This window comes from Lepus europaeus, chromosome 18 (genome assembly GCF_033115175.1).
Source record: "Lepus europaeus isolate LE1 chromosome 18, mLepTim1.pri, whole genome shotgun sequence".
Classification (NCBI taxonomy): Eukaryota; Metazoa; Chordata; class Mammalia; order Lagomorpha; family Leporidae; genus Lepus; species Lepus europaeus.
Window position 1 is genome coordinate 48,285,948 of NC_084844.1, and position 21,160 is coordinate 48,307,107.

Consider the following 21,160-nt stretch of genomic DNA (forward strand, 5'->3'; position numbering starts at 1 on the left):
GCACATGGGAGGGTGAATTCGTTCTTGGGGAAAATCTGATTCTGCCAGAGCTGAGATGGGGCCAGTCTCCGCCACCTTCTCGGGCTGGTGAATGACATCCCCACCCCAGAACACCCTGGCCAGGTCTGCGACATGGAGCAGGACACCAAGAAGAAGGGCTTTGGCGTCTGGCATCACGGGAGGGGCTTTGTTCTCCAGCGTGGTTTATGGGCCCCATTTGCTGGCCATGACAGCAACGCAAAGCTGAAGCAAGCCAGGGCCTCGAGGCATCCGAGTAGAAATTAACCACCCTGCTGTCTAGTCCAGTCAGCAGAAAAAGTGGGAAGCCAGATCACTTCCTGCTGGGGGAGTCCCTGAGGTAGCTCTCCCTCGGGGCAGTCGGTGAGCGGGCTGGGGGCCCTGCGCCGAGGGCACCCGCCCGCGTGGATTCCTCACTTCTCTGCCGCGGCCACAGAGTCCTTGAAGAGCTCGGCGTCCTCCGGCTTCAGGGAGCCCACAAAGGGCCTCAGGTGGACGTCCTCGGGCGGGGCGGGGTGTCGGTCTCGGGTACTGGCATCCCTTAAAAGGGGAACCAAGGTGAAGTTCTTCCAGTTTCTCCCTGAAACTGAAGGGGGAGACGTCACTGGGGCCCTGGACGCTGCCACACAGCACTACGGGCAGGGAGGCTCAGGCACGCCACACTCCCTGCTCCCCTCTGGGAGCTCCTTCAACTCGCCTCCTCCACCCCACCCTTGCTTGAGACGCCGTGAGAGCCCAGCGCGTCCCTGTCCCCACCTTTGTTTCCCCCCTGCCCGCATAGGGGAGGGAGGGGTCTCCACAGGTCAGCTCACGGGTGCTGAGCCCAAGGATCCCAGGACACAGCAGATTGAGAACAGTGCCCAGGAACAAACACCCTGGGGACACTGGGCCCTCAAATGGGGACCCCAAGTGTGGCCTGGAATCCCAGGAAGCTGCCGAGAAGGCCCAGGTATCACCCCCTAGACGCCTCCAGCCCTCTGGCCACCTCAGTGGAATGCAAGCTGGATGAATGCTGCGTGTGCACTCTTCTGTTTGCACATCCAAGCCCTCTGCTTGGCTGCCTTGGGTCTGATCCCCCCTGAAACCAACCTAAGCTCACACCTCCTAGCCTTAGCCCATGATCCAAACCACTCAGCTCTGGAATGAGATGCCCCATCAGTAACTGAACCGACAACTGAAAAGTCAATATTTTTAAAGGAAGGTAACAGAAACCAGAATTATCTATAGTACATTGTCTACTATACCCAATATACCATCTAAAAACACTAAGGCCCGGTGTTGTGGTGCAGCGAGCTAAGCTGCCGCCTGCAACACCAGCATCCCATATCAGAGCGTTGGTTTGAGTCCCAGCTGCTCCACTTCCCATTCAGCTCCCTACTAATGTGCCTGGGAAAGCAGGAAAAGATGCTTGGGTCCCTGCCACCCATGTGGGAGACCCCGATGGTGTTCCAGGCTCCTGTCTTCTGTCTGGCCCAGCCCCGGCCACCACGGCTATTTGGGGAGTAAACCAATGGATAGAAGATCTCTCTCTCTCTCTCTCTCTCACTCTCACTTTCCTTCCCTCCCTCTCTCTCTATGTAATTCTGACTTTCAAATAAATAAATAAATCTTTTTCAAAAAAGCCTATATAAAACAAATCCGTAGTGATCCAGTCAAGCCACCACTTGGGACAACAGCATCTCATATCTGAGTGCCAGTTCAAGTCCTAGCTGCTCCGTTTCCAAGCCAGCTCCTTGCTCATGAAACTGGAAAGGCAACAGAAGATGGCTCAATGCTTGGGTCCCTGCACCCACATGGGAGACCCAGATGGAGTTCCAGGTTTCTGGCTTCAGCGTGGCGCAGCCCCGAGCTGTTTCACCCATTTGAGGAGTGAGCCAGGGGATGGAAGATTAGAAGATGTCTCTGTTCTCTCCCTCTCTCTCCCCTTCTCTCTCTCTGCCACTATTTAATATCAATAAATAAATCTGAATAAGGAAACAAGATCAATAGTCACCTGGGATGAGATGGGATAGGTGAAACTGCCTGCCCAGGGACATGAGGGCACTTTCTGGCCACAGAAATGTTCTATATTTCTAGTGGGGTGGTTGCCTGAGTGAGCACTTTGGTAAAACTTATAAAACTCTACATTTAAAATGTGTGAGAGGGGGCCAGCGCTGTGGCGCAGCAGGTTAAAGCCATGGCCTGAAGCACCGGCATCTCATGTGGGCACCAGTTCTAGTCCCAGCTGCTCTACTTTCAATCCAGCTCTCTGCTATGGCCTGAGAAAGCAGTAGAAGATGGCCCAAGTCCTTGGGCCCCTGCACCCACGTGGAAGACCTGGAAGAAGCCCCTGGCTCCTGGCTTCAGATCAGCGCGGCTCCTGCTGTTGCGGCCATCTGGGCAGTGACCCATCGGATGGAAGACCTCTCTCTCTCTCTCTCTCTGCCTCTCCTCTCTCTGTGTAACTCTGACTCTCAAGTAAAAAATAAATAAATCTTTAAAAAAAAAAAGTGTGAGAGGCAGGCATTTGGCACAGCCATTAAGATGCCTCTTGAGAAGCCCACGTCCCACATTGGAGAACCTGGGTTTGGATCCTGGCTCTGCTTCCATTACTGCACACCCTTAGAGACAGCAGGTGATGGCTCAAGTATTTGGGTCCCTGCTTCTCACACGGGAGACCAGACTGAGTTCCTGGCTCCTGGTTTCAGCCTGACCCAGTCCTGGTTATTGCAGGCACTTGGGGAGTAAAGTGAGTGGAGGATCTATTTCTCTCATCTCTTTCTCTGCCTTCCAAATAAAATGAAAATAAATAAATACTCTTTAAAAAGTTAATAAGAGAACCTTTTTAAAAACAACAAACAAATGAATTTTCATGTAAATTATGTCTCAGTAAGGTTGATTTTTTAAGTTTATGAAATATTAAAATGAACTTCTCTATGAAATAATGTCAAATAAGAAAGACACAGAATTATTCTATCAGGAAAATTGGTCTGAAAAATTATAACCTTTCCCCTACCTGCCAAAAAATTATCTTTCTTTTTTTAAATATTTATTTATCGGGGCCGGCGCCATGGCTCACTTGGCTAATCCTCCGCCTTCGGCGCCGGAATCCCATATGGGCACCGGGTTCTAGTCCTGGTTGCTCCTCTTCCAGTCCAGCTCTCTGCTGTGGCCTGGGAGGGCAGTGGAGGATGGCCCAGGTGCTTGGGCCCCTGCACCTGCATGGGAGACCAAGAAGAAGCACCTGGCTCCTGGCTTTGGAGCTGTGGCGGCCATTTGGGGAGTGAACCAATGGAAGGAAGACCTTTCTCTCTGTCTCTCTCTCACTGTCTATAACTCTATCAAATAAATAAAAAAATATATTTATTTATCTATTTGAGAGGCGGAGTGACGGAGAGGGAGAGGCAGAGAGGGAAAGGTCCTGCATCTGCTGGCTCACGCCCCAGATGACTGGATGCCCCAGCAGCCAGGAACCAGAGCTCCATCTGGTCTCCCACAGGAGTGGCTGGGGCCCATGTACTTGGGCCATCATCCACTGCCTTCCCAGGCGCATTCATAGGGAGCTGGATCTGAATTAGAGCAGCTGGGACTTAAACTAGCACCACAGTGCCAGGCCCCTGCAAAAAAAAAAAAAAATCAACACTGATTCATTATTTTTTTTTAAGATTTTTTAAGATTTTATTTATTTACTTGAAAGGCAGAGTTGCAGAGGTAAAGCAAGAGAGGTCTTCCATCCAAAGGTTCACTCCCCAGATGGCCACAATGGCCGGAGCTGGGCCAGTCCGAAGGCAGGAGCCAGGAGCTTCCTCCAAGTCTCCCACACAGGTGCACAGGCCCAAGGACTTGGGCCATCTTCTACTGCTTTCTCAGGCCATAGCAGAGAGCTGGATCGGAAGAGGAGCAGCCGGGACTTGAACCAGTGCCCATATGGAATACCAGCACTTCAGGAGGTGACTACCCGCTACACCACAGCGCTGGCCCCTGATTCATTCTTTATTCATTCTAAGAATTGACTTGAGTGACATCAGCACAATGGTAAAGCAAGGAGCTTCAAACCCCCAAGTCCTCACAGGCATAAAAAAAAAAAAAATAAAAGAAGAAAAAAAGAGGGGCCAGCTCTGTGGCACAGCCAGTAAAGTCGCCACCTGCAGTGCCAGCATCCCATATGGGCAACAATCCCAGCTGCTCCACTTCTGATCCAGCTCCCTGCTAAAGGCCTGGGAAAAGCAGTGGAGGATGGCCCAAGTTCATGGGAGACCCGGATGAAGCTCCTGGCTTCAGCCTGACTCGGCTCTGGCCATTGCAGCCATTTAGGGAGTGAACCAGCAGTTGGAAGGTAACTCTTTCTTTCCTTCCCTCCTCTAATTCTGCCTTTCAAATAAATAATTGGATCTGAAAGAAAAAGAAAGAAAGAAAGAGAGAGAGAGAGAGAGAGAGAGAGAGAGAGAGAGAAAGAGAGAAAGAAAGAGAGAAAGAAAGAGAGAAAGAAGGAAAGAAAGAAAGAAAGAAAGAAAGAAAGAAAGAAAGAAAGAAAGGAAGAAAGAAAGGAAGAAAGAGAAAGAAAGCAAACGAACAAGCAAAAACTTTAGCACCAATATTGTCACAACTCTAGTTAACAGTCCAAGGTTTAGAGCAAGTAAAGAAATATCAAAATCAAGTAAAAAAAAAAAACAATTTTAAAATCATAGAATGCTAAAACTATAAATTTTTAGATAAAATTATAGGAAAAAATCTTCACAACATTGAATTTGGCAATTTCTTGGATATGACACCCAAAAAATAGTCAATGAAAGGAAAAGAGAAGTTGGACTTCATCAAAAAAATTTTTTTAGATTTATTTTATTTTATTTGAAAGTCAGAGTTACACAGAGAGAGGAGAGGCAGAGAGAGAGAGAGGTCTTCCATCCGATGGTTCACTCCCCAATTTGGTTGCAATGGCCAGAGCTGCGCCGATCTGAAGTCAGGAGCCAGGAGCCAGGAGCTTCTTCCAGGTCTCCCATGTGGGTGCAGGGGCCCAAGGACTTGGGCCATCTTCTACTGCTTTCCCAGGCCATAGCAGAGAGCTGAATCGGGGCCACGCTGTGGCATAGCTGGTAAAGCTACCACCTATGGTGCCGGCATCCCATATGGGTGCTGGCTTGAAACCAGGCTGCTCCACTTCAGCTCCAGCTCCCTGCTAATGTGCCTGGGAAAGCAGCAGAAGATGATCCAAATGCTTGAGCCCCTACCTGGAGGAAGCCCCAGGCTCTTGGCTTTAGGCTGGCCCAGCTCCAGCTGTTGCGGTCATTTAAGGAGTCAATCAGTAGATGGAAGATCTCTCTGTAACTCTGCCTTTCAAATAAATAAATAAAATTTAAAACTTTTATGCATCAAAGGACACTACCAAGAGAATGCGAAGATTAGAATAAAATATTTGTAAATTACATATCTGGTGAATGCTTGATATCCAGAATGCACAAAGAAAACCAAAACTCAACTTTTAAAAAAATCTTTTAGACAGGATAGGACTTGAACAGGCATTTCTCCAAAGATGTATAAGTGGAAGTTAAGCACATCATTAGTCACCAGGGAAATGCAAATCAGAACCAGAATGAGACGCCACTCACCTCTACTAGGATGGCAGTAATTAAAAAAAAAAAAAATAGAAGAAACAAAGAAGGGAAGAAAGGGAGGGAGGGAGGGGGACGAGAAGGAAGAAATAAGAAATATCGTGAGGATGTCGAAAAAATCCGAACCTCAAGTGTTGCTGACAGGAATATAAAACAAGGCAGCTGCTCTGGAAAACAGTTTGGCATTTCCTCAAAAAGCGAGGCACAGAATTACCATGTGATCCAGCAGGTGCCCATGTGCCTTCTCTCCCCTGCCCTCCCCTGCACTTGCCCCAGTGCTCATGTGCACCTGCCCACGTTTGCACAGCCTCACAGAGCTGTCATAATACAGGGGCTTTAGAAACAGGGCAGCCCACACTAGCTGGCCACCCCTGGGGCTGGATGTGGGCTCAGCTGCTTCCTCTGGGGCACTGGGCAGTATCTGGGCCCAGGGCACTGTAGAGCTGACTTGGGTGGGCACCCCGAGTGGGCACTGCGTGGGTAAGAGGTCCTGGGGCTGTGTGGGGATGGCTGATGTCTGGGGCTGCTGCAACACCAGGTCCTGGGGGGTTGAGGAAGGCCTGCAAGGAGTGGGCGATCCTCACGGTTCCACCTGCCCAACACCAGGCCCCCAGACGACGAGGCCTCTCCAAGCCACAGCACCCGCCCCTCACGCCTCACCTCTGCCCGACCTCAAGGAGAAGCTCAGGGTGCGTTTGACGCCCTCACAGTTGCCCGGGTCCTCGTTGATGATGCCCAAGTTGGTGTTCCAGGTGGTCCAGTTCACCTCGTCCACCCTGCGGGGTGAGGGAACAGGCTGAGTGCGTGGCCCCCATGAGCAGTCCCAAGAGCCCGCAGATCAGGATGGAGGTACCGCTGGGGGTGGGAGAGCAGGCAGGCAGCCCTACTTTTGGACGCCACCTCTAAGGATGTGTTTTCTAGGGCACCGGGAATTTTAAATTTTTTGAATTTAAAATTAAAAAAAAAAAATAAAAACTTTTAAATTTTAAACTCAAAAAATTTAAGTTTTTAAATTTCTCACATTGTCCAGAATTGAATGTCTGGATCCCATCAGCTGAAGTCTAAGGCACCTGTGCTCACAGCTAGAGGCAGCAGTCCTTAGACCTACCGCTGCCCTTACGCTCATGACCGACCCCAGGAGGCCCGAGGCAGCCTGTGCACCCACACCTGGCTCCCGCAGCGCCGACTCCTGCTGGGCCATTACCTGAAACACCACCTGTAGTCGTCCTTGCCGTCGGGGGTGTAGCCCACCTGCAGCAGCTTGCCGGAGCGGAAGGCCTTCCTCATGCACTTCAGGAAGCCCTTCTCTGTGTCCAGGATGGTGATGGCTCTCTGCAGGAAGACCCACGGGGCAGGGGCTCATCCTGCAGCCTCCCAGCCCCCAACACCTGCGAGCTGGACCTTCCACTGCCCGGCAGGTGCCCACTCCACGGCAGGAGCTCAGTCTGTCCAGCCGCAGATCTGCCTGCGCACGGCCCGTGCCTGCAAGGTCTGAGCAGCACAGTCCCATGAGTGATTTGGGATGGCGGACCCCTCCCGGAGAAGTTCACAAGGGGGCAACGTAGAATTGCGGGCAACAAGAAAGCCTTGGACTAGTCACAACAGCCGAGGTACAGATTCAGCCCAAGGGTCCAGATATCTGGATAAAGACAATGTGCTGTGTGGACACGATGGAATATTGTCCACTCACAGGAAGCAATGAAATCCTATCATTTGCAGCAAAATGGCTACAACTGGAGGACATAAGGTTAAGTGAAATAAGCCAGGCACGGAAAGACCAGCACCCCATGTTCTCCCTCAAATGTGGGAGCTCAAAAATGCCTCCTCAATCCGATCACGGATTAGAATGGTGATTCTGGGGGCTGGGAGGGCTTGGGGGTCGATAGAGGGAGTTAGGGTAATGGGTGCCAAGTCAGAGTTAGATGGAAGGAGTTCCCGGTGCTATGCAGCAAGACCGGGTGGCTGTGGTTCACAATAGCCTTTTATATATTTTATAAGCAAACAGGAAAAAAAAAAAAAAAAAGAGCTCCAAGGCTCCAGTCATGAAGTAAAGACAAAGAAGTGGGGCTGGCGCTGTGCCCCCCCCCCATCTCCTGTATGGAACAGCTGACACCACCCCTGCCCCTGCCTCTGCCCCTGCCCCCTGCCCCTGCCCCCGGCCCCTGACCCCTGGCCTTTGCCCCCAGTCCCTGCCTCCTACCCCCAGTCCCTGCCCCTGCCCCTGCCCCGGGCCCACCTGCAGCTTCCAGATGTTCTTGCTCTCCTGTGCGATCTTGTTGACCGTCTCGCCCATGAGCGCGATGAGCATGTTGAGCAGGAGAATGTAGGTGAGAATCACATAGGCCAGCAGCAGGATGATGAAGACGGCTTTGAAGTCGTAGTTCTCGGTGAACTCCAGATCGCCCATGCCAATGGTGAACTTGAACAGCTCCAGGCATGTGGAGTACAGGCTGTTGTAGGAGCTATCGGACGACCGACAGCCAAACCCCCGCCACCTGTGCGACACGGACTCGGCAGACGTCGAGCTGTTCTTCCCGTCCTCGATCAGAGTCACCACCGCTAGGGGTCATGGGGAGGGGGGGAACAGCTGGAGGGAAGCCAAGACCCCAGGCCCCCTGGCTACACCCTCCCGCCCAGGATCAGTCTGAAGCAGGGAGACATCTCAGCCATATGCAACCTTTGTGTGAACTGTGTTTAAAATCACCCATTCTTCAAGACTGTCAGAAGTTATCATAAGACACTGCTTTGTTATAGTAAGAACTTCGTCATCAAAATTAATTAGGAAAAATATTAAGCTAAATACACAAATCTACATGTACAATGTGAATACAGCTTCCTCTGTGCAGTGCACAAACTTCTTCACCTTACAGTGAGCCCTGGCTCCAGACCACCCTAGTCAGTCACAGCTGGTCTGCCTGCTCCCAAACCACAGGTGCTGAGCAGAGGAAAGCGAATGAGCACCCACTTCCTGCATTCTGCGCTCTTCTTTGGGAGTGTGACCCAGAGCCCGAGAACATCCACAGCAGCTGTGCACCATGGTCACTATGCATCGGGATCTGCTGCCCTCCTGGCCAACCCTTTCCTGTGGCTACTGACACATAGGGCCATCAGATCCTGGTGCCGGAGCCCATAGCTGCCTGTCCCTCCCAGACATGGATTCCAAAGCAAAGTGCAGACAGGGAACAGGGGAGCATATGCACCATGTAAATGCAGGACCCTGGTGGGGAGCAAAGCGGGGCCACCTGCTCAAGAAGTGATGCGGAGCTGTCAAAGGGGCACAGGAATCGGGGCTGGCGCTGTGGCTCAGCGGGTTGACACCCTGGCCTGAAGCACCAGCATCCCATATGGGCGCAGGTTCTAGTCCCAGCTGCTCTTCTTCCAATCCAGCTCTCTGCTATGGCCTGGGAAAGCAGTAGAAGATGGCCCAAGTCCTTGGGCCCCTGCACCCATGTGGGAGACCTGGAAGGAGCTCCTGGCTCCTGGCTTCAGATTGGCACAGCTCTGGCCGTTGCGGCCATCTGGGGAGTGAACCAGCGGATGGAAGACTCCTCTCTCTCTCTCTCTCTCTCTCTCTCTCTCTCTCTCTCTGCCTCTCCTCTCTCTATGTAACTCTGACTTTCAGATAAATAAATAAATCTTAAAAAAAAAAAAAAGGAAAAAGGGCACAGGAGTCCACTTGAAGAGTCTCCCGGTGACCCAAGCTCTGACAATCTGAGCAGCAGGGCAAACGATGGTAGTAAGGATTATAATCTATTTAATAAAGGGAGAGCCCCGGAGGCCATCTTGATGTGAATAAACCAACACAGGTAGGGGAAGGGAAAGCGCGTCCTCATAACAGAAGGCCAGCTAACAACTCTAGAAGGAAGGATGCAGTTAGAATGTCACCATCTGACAGCATCAGAGCGTGAAGAATCACCAATGGATACGAAAACTACTGAGTCAAAGTGAGAAAGGGATAGAGACAGAGTCTCAAAGCATCTCCTCCCAAGCTACTTATCAACTACAAAGGGAAAGAGAGAAGCTTTACAGTGGCAAAAATCTCCCAGACCCACCAAAACCAAGTAAGGCAGGTGAGCGTGGCCAGAAGCAGGACAAACAGGCATCATGTGGCTCCCGATACAATGCACAGCAGAAGACACACAGGGCTTCCTTGGTCTTCCGGCTCAAAGCGCGTGCCGGGATCCACTCAGGAAGAAACACCAGACACACCCAGACCGCGAGAGGCTGGACCAAACACCTGACATCCCTCAGCGAAAATGATGCTTACAAAAGGCAAGGAAAGGGCTGGCACCGTAGCTTAACAGGCTAATCCTCCGCCTTGCGGCGCCGGCACACCAGGTTCTAGTCCTGGTCGGGGCACCAGATTCTGTCCCGTTTGCCCCTCTTCCAGGCCAGCTCTCTGCTGTGGCCCAGGAAGGCAGTGGAGGATGGCCCAAGTTCTTGGGCCCTGCACCCCATGGGAGACCAGGAGAAGCACCTGGCTCCTGGCTTCGGATCAGTGTGATGCGCCAGCCGTGGCGGCCATTGGAGGATGAACCAACAGCAAAAAGGAAGACCTTTCTCTCTGTCTCTCTCTCTCTTTCTCACTATCCACTCTGCCTGTCCAAAAAAAAAAAAAAAAAAAGGCAAGGAAAGACGGAGGAACTGCTCCAGAATAAAGGAAACTAAAGAGGCACAACAATGCAATGGTTTTCATTTCTGTAAAAGACACTGTTAGGACAACTGGTGAAATTCTTATAAGGGCTACAGATTACCGAACACTGTAGATCAGTGCTCCTTTCCTGATTTTGGTGGTTATATAATGTTTATGGAAGACACTGTTCTTGTTTTTATGAAATGCATACTAAAATATTTAGTGATTGGCTGGCGCCGTGGCTCACTTGGTTAATCCTCCGCCTGTGGCGCCGGCACCCCGGGTTCTAGTCCCGGTTGGGGCACTGGTTCTGTCCCGGTTGCCCCTCTTCCAGTCCAGCTCTCTGCTGTGGCCCGGGAAGGCAGTGGAGGATGGCCCAAGTCCTTGGGCCCTGCACCCCATGGGAGACCAGGAGGAAGCACCTGGCTCCTGGCTTCAGATCAGCACAGCGCACTGGCCATAGCAGCCATTTCAGGGGTGAACCAACAGAAGGAAGACCTTTCTCTCTCACTCTCTCACTGTCTAACTCTGCCTGTCAAAAATAATAAATAAATAAAAAATAAAGTAAAATAAAATATTTAGTGATAAAGGGCTGGTCATATCTGCAACTTACTCTTAGATGTTAAGTCTGGGATACACGTGTGTGTGTATGTGTGTGTGTGTGTGTGTAGGAGGCGAGAAAGTGGTTTTTAAAAGTGGTAAAATGTGGGGAATCTGGGTAAAGAGCACAGAGAAGTCACTTATACTAAACCTGCAGCCCTCTCGTAAGTCTAAGATTAAGTCAAAATTAAAAGCTGAGAAAACGAAGCCAATAGTGACGCTGCAGGCAAGCCACCCTTCCTACCTCCGAAACGACTGGAAACAGTTTATAAGTCTCATTTCCAAGGTTCTGGGCTCTTTCCGGTGGTCCGTGTACTCTGTCGCCTGCAGACTCGCACCTGTCCGCCCCTCCTGACTCCTCCTCCTGCAGCCCCCTGCAGGGTCCTCAGACAGCAGAGGGGAGCAGGAGCCCTGCCTTCCCACCAGCCCCGACCAAGCCCAGTACCTGTGGAAAAGCCGAACAAGAACACCAGGTAGACAAACATGAACCGACACAGGTCCCTCAGGATCATCTGTGAAAGAGAGCGGGCTCATCAGAGCCACGTCCAGGCCCGGGGGAGCCAAGGGCAGGGCCTGGCCTCCATCAGCCTGGGGGTTCCTCTCAAGTCCAGGCCGAATCAGGGAACACACAGGAGGGTTTGGGGGTTTTGCTTCCAGCTCGCTGGTCATGAGGAATCCTCCACATCTCTCCCAGCAGCCCTTGCTCGGGGGTGGGAGTGGGAGGGCCTGGGATGCAGAGGGGTCAGATTTCAAGGGGGAGCCCCCACACCTGGGTCAAGGGTGGGTTGCTTGATTCTTGGGGTTACGAACTAAACCAGCCCCTCCCCAGACACCACAGACAAGATACAGTTTGTGGGACAGCGGCACCCACCTTCTCGATCATGACGGCGTAGATGCCCATCTGCTGGAAGCCACGGGTGTAGTAGAGCATGTTGATCCAGCCCAAGGCCAGGGAGAACACCATGGTCGCCACATACTCCTTGCAGTGGCTGAAGTACAGCACGACCGTCGCCAGCATGAACAGGGCCTGCACGAAGCTGAGGGTGGAGGGGCTGGGCATTCTGTCTGTGGGACACTGGGAGGCCTGACAGCCCCACAGGGAAAGGCTCCCAGCTGCTGGGGTCTGTCCGCCGAGGCCTACACCGCAGTCATCTGAGGAGCCGGGGTTGGGCTGTCCTGCTTCCCACTGTAGCCCATGCATTTCCACTGAGAGCAAGATTGCCCTCCATGGGCACAAACTGGCTGGGGTTGCAAGCCCTTACTCCGTTTTATGCATAAAACACAGATCTAAACATAGTGCAGATGCTCCTTGACTTACAATGAGGTTACATCCTGACAGCCCATCAGAAGTTGGAAATGCCATAATTCAAAAATGCACTTAGTATCTCGAAACTACGGAAGCCACTAGCTCAGTGCGCTGCGTACGGTCAAGTCTCAGCCGTGTGCCCTTCCCAACTGGGTGTTGACCAGGAGCTGCGCTCACGGCTGTTGTCCAGATTCTCAAGAGAGAGTCACACTTCCCCTCACCAGCCCAAGAAAGTATCAAAATGCAAAACTCAAAGTACAGCAATACTGGCTATGCCTTGCTTTCTCCACATCACAAGGTCAAAAACTCGTCAAGTCATAAAAGCCTAAGTCACGGACCATCTGTTCCTAAACAGACGCACAGTAAGCTCATATCTGAGGGTTTCACAGGACGGGCATACGGAAAGAAATGTCTAAAAAGGCAATCAAGAAAAGGCATGCAGGAACACTGATTTAGCCTGAAAACCCTCCTGCCCAGTCCCCAGGAATAAGTCTCACTGAAGAATAGGTAACCTAGGAGCTCTAGGCCTGGAGGTGGTAAAGGGGAGAGAACAGGTCAAACTCTCCCGGAAAGCCACAGGTGAGGTCTGCTGGCCACACCCTCAAACTAGGAGCAACCCAGGGAAGTGCCCCTAAGCGCCTTAGCCCAGTGTGGGATACCCAAGTAGGAGCCCTGGATGGGCTGGGGGACTGCCCAATGGTCCCTTCATGGCCTCCTCCAGCCAGTGCCCCAGCTGCACTGATTCTGCCAACTGCACTGACCGCCTTCCCTCCTGTCTGGGTGAGACAGCCCAGCAGAAAGCCACCCCGTGCTGATCGGAGTCTGTTGGAAGCTGACATCAACACGCCAGCTCGCCAACTGCAGTCCATTTCTATTCTGCCAAGGAAAACCATCCCGGAGCACCTGTCGAACCCTGGGCCAAAACAAGCACAGGTGAGCTGGGTCAAGGGTTGTCTCTGGCAACAAATGGAGTCCCCACATAGTGAGCTGGGGTCTGGAAAGCAGCGGACAAATGGAAAGTGACTGGACAGATTCAAGAAAGCCAACTCGGAAGCCAGCAGCGGGGAAAGCTGGGAACCACGCCTTTTAAGCAAGGAGCTTCACAAAAAGCTTAGGGACCCGTGAAGAGGAAAAGAGGGGGAGGGGACCTAAAATAAGAGGCAGAGTAGAGCTGCTGTCCCTAAAGGAGGTCTTACAGGGGGATTTGGGACTCTGCGTCACCCAGCACCCTGAAAACCATTGGTATCTCACCAGGAACAGGGGCGTTATGTGATAGCGCACAAAGCGTTACAGAAAAACCCCTCTCCCCACTCAGCTCTAAGCTGATGGCCACACTTCTTTCCTCCAGGCAGAAGGTTGAAGAAAATGTTCTCTGTGGATCCCAGGAGAGATGTGAAAGGATCTCCAAGGTGACAGTGAAGGAAACGATGCCTCTCTAGGCGGAAGCCAAGCAAAGTCAAGATCGGCACACTGAAGGCCGGCATCCCGGCACCCTCTGCCATTGTACCGCGTGTGTCCACCAGAGGGGAATACTGAGGACGTGCTGAACTCAGACACGGGGGCTTGGTGGGTACAAGGCAGAGGAAGGTAGCAGAAAGAGACAGAAACTCCCGCCGGGGGGGAAGCAATGAGAACTCCCAGGCTGGGGTTTGCCAAGTCCCAGGAACACACTAGCTTCAGTGGGATTAGAATGCACCTCCTTGGGAGCGTGCACGCAGTGCAGAGGGTAAGTCGCCACGTGGGATGCTTTCATCCACAGCAGAGTGGTCAGGGCTCGGCTCGGCTTCACACCCAGCTGCCTGCTGATGTCGCCCGGGAAGACAGCAGGCGACGGCTCAAGTAGCTGGGTCCCTGCCACCCACACGGGAGACCCAGACTGTGTTCCAGGCTCCTGGCTTTGGCCCGGCCCGGTCCTGGATGTCGTGGGTATTTGGAGAGTGAACCAGTAGATGGAAGACCTCTCTCTCTCTCTCTCTCTTTCTCTCTCTCTCTCTCTCTCACAGACACACACTGCCTTTCAAATAAATCTTAAATAAACAACAACAACAACAACAAAAACCTCTGATTGCTGTCACCTCAGGACCGGGCCAAGTGGAGCCTAAGTCCTCGCATCACTTACAAGAGCATCTCACTGTAGCTGTCCACAAACAGGGCCTTCATGGACGGCCGCCTCTGCAGGAAATACTGGATCTGCAGGTAAACACACAGGGTGAGGGCCCAGGAGATATTCCATGTGGCTCAATGGTGAGCACCCAGGCGCTTCCTAAACAGCACGGTGACCGCTGGCTGACTTGCATTAAAGCAGCAACAATGGAACAGCCCGGGCCTGGCTAACGGGGTAACGACATGTGACCCACAGGCAGAGTGGAACTCCAGCTGCACCCAGAAGGAAAACAGGGAGGAAAACCCCCAAAGCGTCAGCAACTGCTACAACCAAATGAGGGGACTGGGTGAGCTTTTTTTTTTCCCTTTTTTCTAATGGGTGAGTTTTGTTTTCTTAATTTTCCCAAAGTAAGCATGAGAGTACAAATTCTGCTGAACTCCTGCCAGGTTCCCCACGGGTGGCTGGGAGGGCCTCTCCAGGACCCCCCCCCCCCCCCCCCCCCGCACATCTGCCCTGCGCTTGCCCAGAATGCTCTGGTGCCAGCCGCACCTGCTGCCGTGGCTTTGTGCTTTATTATAATGTAAACTCTGAGTGTGGAAAGGAAGACCCCTGCTGCTGTGAAGACAAAGCCTGGTGACTTGCAAAAACTCCACAAAGGTGCGTCCCTAAAACTTGTTTAGAATGGTGTGACTTAGACCAGAAAGATTGGGGGTTAAAATCGTCTCAGATTCTGCACGTGGATCTCTTTGTGCACATGTAAGTTCTCTTCTTTAAAGAATCTGGAACTAGGAGTCTTCAAGGAAGCATTATTGGCATAGGTTTTGCCAGAAAGGGGATGTGAAATTCCAAGCAGGGGCCTCAAATCCCAAGACTGCTCCAGCACTCGCACGAGGGACCATGTACAGGTACACATTTTTAGTTAAAGGGCTCCAATAACCACACAGATTTCCCTCACTGTTCTGAACTTTAACAGACTATTTTGGGACCAGTGTTGTAACACAGCATGTTGGGCCACAGCCTGTGATGCCAGCATCCCATATAAGCAGCAAGTCCCAGCTGCTCCACTTCCAACACAACTCCCTGCTAATGCACCTGGGAAAGCAGCAGGAGATGGTTCAAGGGCTTGGGTCCCTGACCCGTGAAGCACCGGACTCCTGATTTAGGCTGAGCACTGCAGCCATTCCGGTGGGGGTGGGGGGGGTGAACCAGCAGACAGAAGATTTTCTCTCTCTCTCTCTCTCTCTCTCTCTCTCACTCTGACTTTCAAATGAATACATACATCTTTAAAAAAAAAAAAGTTATTTTAGTTGATTCTGTAAGTGCCAGTCATGATTCTAGCACTATGATTAAACATTACATCCCGTGGAGGGCTGTGATATTTGCAAACCTGACTGCCCTGGGTCCGTGGGGATACACTGGGCAGACCCTCCCCCACCCCAAGCTATGAAGGCCCCCATGTTTCCCTGAGCATCTCTCAGCTCCTGGGCAGGGCCACCTCCCAGCTGACGGACACACAGCCAGTGGTTCTCATGACTTTGCGTTTTGGTGATCGTGGAAACTTGCGGTCTGGGAAGGAATGCTTACCCCTCGGAAAAAAAAGTAGACGCCCCCTGCTACGGATAGAATCTCTCCAGTGACTCGGAAATAGTCGCCCGGGATGTTTCTCAGCTTATAAGGAGGCTGCAAGAGGCAGAGAACTCCATTCACTCGATCACTCACTCATTCATTCAACAAACATTCCCCAGGCGCCGAGTCCCAGGGAGATCCAGCCCCCAGGGCAGGCGCTGTGGTGCTATTCCACCCCTCCCCCAGCCTTGGGCCAAGCCTCCGGCCGCACCAGGCCATCCACGGGCCTGTAGTAGGCGGCCGTGGTGAAGATGATCATGTACAGGCAGTAGACGAAGAAGTTGAAGTAGAAGATGCGCTTGACGAATCTGTCCCATTTGTCCTGCAGCAGCCGGTTCAGCGGCTCCACCAAGAGCATGTCGTGGCGATTCTAAGGGGAGCAGAGACAAGTGGGGCTAGCAGGCTGCCCCGCCAGCAACCGCCTCGCCCTCCGCCCAGCTCCGTTACGACCAGGGCCAGAGGGGGTCTGGCCCCAGCACCGCCATCCTCGGTGTCCCCAGAGTATGGTGAAAGGGATGAAATTGGACAAGCCCTGAGTGCTACTTAAGGCATCGCCCAGCCTCTTTTGCCCATTATCGCTAATAACTCACTCCCAAGAGCCTGCGTCCTTATTATTCCCATAATAACGGGAAGAGTCTGGCTCAAGCAGAGCCCAGCTGGGCTGAGGGAGGCAGGAAGGAGCCTCTGTATCCCGCGCTGAGTCCAGCAGGGGCGGCCCACGTGGGGCCCGGCAGGGCCCAGCAGGCCAAGTCCCTCCCTTCCCCAACTCTGCTCCTACAAATGTAGCTTCTGGGGTGCAAGCCATGGCGCAGCCCCCAAATCTGCCTTGGGAGCTTGGAGAGTCACCTTAGAAAGAGGGCACGAGTAAGAGACAGCTTTCAAAGCAGTTGTAGCAGGATGGACAATTCAACAAGGGATGTTAAGACCTTCGTGTAGGACCAACATAGTTTAAGTATAATGCCTGCCTCATGCCTATACAAAAGTCAATTCTAGATCAACTAAAGTTCCAAACATAAAATGCCTAGGAAGAAGCTAAAGGAAGATCTAGAAGGATAGGCTGTGATCCTAATATGGGAAGGTCCTCCTACGAAAGACTCAAGTCGGGCCGGCGCTGTGGTGTCGTGGGTTAAGCTGCCACTTGCAGTGCTGGCATCCCATATGGGCACAGCTGCCCCACTTTGTACCCAGCTCCCTGCTAATGTACCTGGGGAAGCAGTGGAGGATGGCTCAAATGCTTGGGCCCCTGCCCAGTCATGGGAGACCCGGATGAAGCTTCTAGCACCTCACTTCAGCCTGGCCCAGCCTTGGTTGTTGTGGCCATCTGGAGAGTGAACCAGCAGATGGGAAATCTCTGTGTGTCTCTCTGACTCTGTGTGTGTGTGTGTCTGTCTGTCTGTCTGTAATTCTATCAAATATATAAATCTTTTAAAAATAAATAAATAAAGAGGGTTGCTGTTCCTAGACCCTGTGCTTCCGACATGATTTTGTTTTAAAAAAGACAATGATCATCTTAAAACATTCAGTGGGGGTGAATGGGGAGATGGGGCCCTGGGCTTTCACTGATGAGAGGCGGAGCCCAACCAAGGGCAGGGGGCTAGGTCTGGGGTACGGCGGGACCTGAAGCCCTCCCCGGCTGTGTCACTCACAGGGGTCTCACTGCTGCTGTAGGCGATCACCTCCAGCACGGAGTTCCTCTCACAGGTGTCGATGCAGGACAGGTCGTAGAGCGAGGAGTGCACGGGCCCGTAGGCCCACTCGGTGAACTTCCGGGACAGGTGCCGGCACTCGGGCTCCAGGATCTCCCGCTGCAGAATGTAGGCCAGCACCTGCCTCGGGGCACAGCAGCTGGTCAGAGGCCAGCCAGGGGCCCGGCCACAGGGCTGCTCAGAGAATAAGCCTCCTCCTGCCCAGTGAGAGACCCTGGACAAGCCCCAGGAGAGCCCATGCCTGAGATCCACCTGCCACCAGGCCCCCGCTGCCTCTCACAGTGCCTTCACTATGGCCCATTCTGGAAAAACCTCAAGTTAGAAATAAAAAAAAAAAAAAAGACACAAGGAATGACACTAAACTCATAAAGCCAGGTTCCTATATCCTAAGGCCAGGGGCTCCTACAAACAGGAACAGCTCCCAGAATCCCCTGGGACTAAGAAACCCCCCACCCACCCAATGCCCAGCAACCCTCACCCCATCACTGGCCTTCTCAGCCTGGCATCAGCCGCAGGCTCCTGGTTTGGCTTAGGAGTGCCAAACTATCCCTGCAGGACTCGTCAGGGAGAAACACCAAGCTCTCTCTTTCATCCCAGGCTCAACCCAGTACCCACCCCACCCCTCCGTGTTAGTGACATCAGAGGTGGAAACCAGAAGTGGCCACCTCCTGCAGGCTGGGTGCTGCTGGGTTTCTCTGAGTCGTGTAAGAGCCCCACAGGCTGCGGGGGCCAGAGCCAGAGCACCGCACGCACAGTGGTGGCAAGGCCAGGCACCCACAGGGACCCGACACCCACGCAGAGTGGTCCCGCCAGCTGCCCTACCCCAATCTTCCCGCTGCCGGCAGCCAGGGCCAGCGGCGTCAGCCCTTTCTTGTTGATGAGCTCCTCCAGCTTCAGCGTGGGGTGGAGTTTGGCCCCCAGGATCAGGATCTCATTGTACATGGTCGTCACGAACTTGGTGTTGTCGGGGGTGTTGTCGGCCACCTCCACCAGGGCGTGCAGCACCGTGTTGCCCACCGAGTCCCTGGCGCTGATGTCCGCCGGCTGCCAGGAGTTCTGCAGCAGGAACTTCACGATGGCCAGCTGGTTGGTGCACGCAGCCAGGGACAGGGGCAGCTCACCTGCAGCCAACACAGGGCCCACGGCGGCCTCAGGAACGGGACAGGCTGGTCTCTATACCACCAGGCTGCCGGCTCCCACCGCCTCTGCCCCAGCCTCCCCTTGACAAAGGTCGAAAAGCCAAGTGTCTGCCCCTTGGTCTTCCCTACCAAAGTAGAAGCCAGGCCGCCCCTTGGTTTTCTTAAAGAAGTCCCCGTTGGCCGCAGCCTGGACATCTGCTCCGTTCTCCACCAGGAGGGTCACCAGTGCCATGTTCCGCCTCTCGATGGCAATGTGCAGAGCTGTCTGGCCTGTGGAGGATTCACACTGTGGGCTTTGTGACCACGGTGCCCAGACAGGTGCCAGCGAAGGGACCTGGGGAGGCAGCAGCTGCTCCAGGAGCGGCTGGACAGAAAATGCCCAGATGACCCCCACTGCAGAGGACTTGACCAAGGTCCTCATACAGAGCCCAAGAGAGGTCCTGAGGCAGGAGTAGAGAGACCACTGCGAATGGGAGACACCAGATTGGAAGCCACCCGGGGTAAGGAACAGTAGAAGAGCGAGAGAGACCAGAGGCACGGGGACCACCAACTCCACAGGGGCCTCTCGGGGCCGAGGAAGGAGACTGCAGGTGCAAAAGGCAGGCACCCTCAGAACCAACACCGCAGCTGGGACGGGGAGGGAGGGGCTGGGAGGAGTGAGGAGGCCCAGGCCTCTGTGTCCTCTGGGTCCAGGCATGCTTGCTGGACAGAGCCCCTCACCCTTGTAGTAGCTGTCGGTGTAGCTGGCGTTGACGAACTCCTTCAGGCTGTCCGTCTGCCGCGCGATCTCCAGGAGCAGCGGGATGGTGTCGTTCTGCCCACTGTGCAGGTTGAGCACGGCTTTGAGCAGACAGGTCTTCCCCGTCTCAGGGTCTGAAAGACAGAGAGGGGTGAGAGCCGGCCGGCCGGGCGGGCGGGCGGCCAGGGGACCCCCCTGCAGTGCTCTGGGCTCTGGGCGGCCACCTTTGAACTCGCTGTCCGTCAGGCGCTTCTTGCTCCTCTGCAGGAAGCACAGCAGGTTCTCCAGCTCCTGGCAGTTGTTCTGGGCCACGGCCTCGAAGATCCGCCGGCGATCGTAGAGCTTCAGGGGCTTCTCGGCGCCGGCGGCTGCCACGGAGTCCTGCGACACCTGCCTAGGGACCCCGTCACACCCTCGTCACACACCCTGAGGCTGTCAGAGCTTCTCAAGGGGTCCTGTGTAAACCCCAAGGCACACCCAAAGGGGAAAGCATCCGACACAAAAGCCAGCCCTTGGCCTGGGTGACCATCCAGGAAACCAGTGTCATGGGGGTCAGTGGGGTGCATGTGTCCCCGCTCTGTCCCACCCTACCTGGAGTCTTCACCTGCTGGGAGCTGGGACCCAGGAGGCTGTAGTCTGGACGTGGCAGGAAGCAGGGGCTTGGCTGACCCCTACTAAGTGAAAATGCCTCCCACACTGGCCTGGCAGCCAGCCAGCCACCGTGCCCTCCCCGGCCTTGAACTTGTAGATGTGAAGTCCATGTGCCAGGGGCTGGTGAGCATTCCAGACCTGGACACCTGGTGGTCAACTGGCAGCTAGGATCAGCATATACACCCACACTGGCCACCCACAGGGCCTCAGGGGTGCAGATCCCAGATCAGACCACCTCTGAAGGCTCCCCAGCTCCCTGGTTCCATGACCGTTAGCCCAGAAGCCAGACTACCCTGGGGTCTCTCCTCGGCTGGGGCTGCCACCAGCAGAGCCAGTGGGCTCCTGGCAGGGAGAGGGGCTCCAGATGCAGACTTACCTGGCACAGGTGGGGCCATCCCCAGGCCTCTGGACAATGATCACAGAGCTGACCGTAATGGCCGGGCAGGGGGCCAGTTCGCCTTCCTCGTAAGAGCAATCCATAGGGGATGCCTCCTCTGAGTCGCCTTTCCCAAAGAGCCGGCTGCGGCTCTTGGCCGTGGAGAAGATGTGGGGCTTGGCTGGAGGTGGCTTGGCGTTGGAATCTCCATCCAGGAGGTCTGGGCAGGTGTCTTCTGGAAGCGGGTCCTCAGACTCCCCTGAGTCCAAGCTCACCCATCTCTTCATCCTTGCTGGGTCCCCAGGGGTCCAGAATGCAGCCTGTAGACAGCCACCAAGGCAGAGGTTTGTCCCCAGCTCCAGGAACATCCCGACCTGCACCTGTGTCCTTGCCAGGGCCCCTGGGAAGCAAGACATCCCGAGGGTCTAACCAGCTGCCACCCAAGCCCCCCAGACCTGAAACTTTCAGGACCATTCATCTCACCCCAGGGACCCCAGAGGTGAGCAGAGCCACAGTGCATGGGCTGCCCTGCAGCCACTGACATCAGCCTGCAGGGTCCAGGCAGATGAGACTCTAGCCCAGAGACAGCAGGCCCGGGGGGTCTTAGGCTAGATGGACCCCTCCTCTTCTCTGGGCTCAGTCACCCCAATAGCAGAGTGAGGATTGGCGCCACT

At 53.9% G+C, this 21,160-nt stretch overlaps 1 protein-coding gene across 1 annotated transcript; it reads right to left on the minus strand.

Moving 5' to 3' along the window:
* Positions 1–431: 431 nt before the first annotated feature.
* On the minus strand, positions 432–20,773 carry TRPV1 (transient receptor potential cation channel subfamily V member 1). The gene is made up of 15 exons (XM_062216322.1): positions 20,487–20,773; positions 19,684–19,853; positions 19,441–19,593; positions 18,850–18,990; positions 18,404–18,702; positions 17,522–17,701; positions 16,087–16,245; positions 15,834–15,929; positions 14,265–14,335; positions 11,711–11,876; positions 11,285–11,351; positions 7,843–8,165; positions 6,811–6,938; positions 6,267–6,382; positions 432–604 (listed from the first exon to the last, which is right to left on the minus strand). Exons 1-15 carry the CDS (start codon positions 20,771–20,773, stop codon positions 432–434), a joined length of 2,529 nt encoding a protein of 842 aa, XP_062072306.1.
* Between the last annotated feature and the right edge of the window lie 387 nt (positions 20,774–21,160).

Bases quoted from the DNA above. Each gene is read 5' to 3' on its own strand.
- TRPV1 (XM_062216322.1), bottom strand. From the start codon at position 20,773: ATGAAGAGATGGGTGAGCTTGGACTCAGGGGAGTCTGAGGACCCGCTT. The intron at 19,854-20,486 runs GTAAGTCTGCAT...CGGGGTCCCTAG, and splicing joins GATGGCCCCACCTGTGCCAG to GCAGGTGTCGCAGGACTCCG. The intron at 15,930-16,086 runs GTGCGGCCGGAG...TGCCTCTTGCAG, and splicing joins ACAGGCCCGTGGATGGCCTG to CCTCCTTATAAGCTGAGAAA.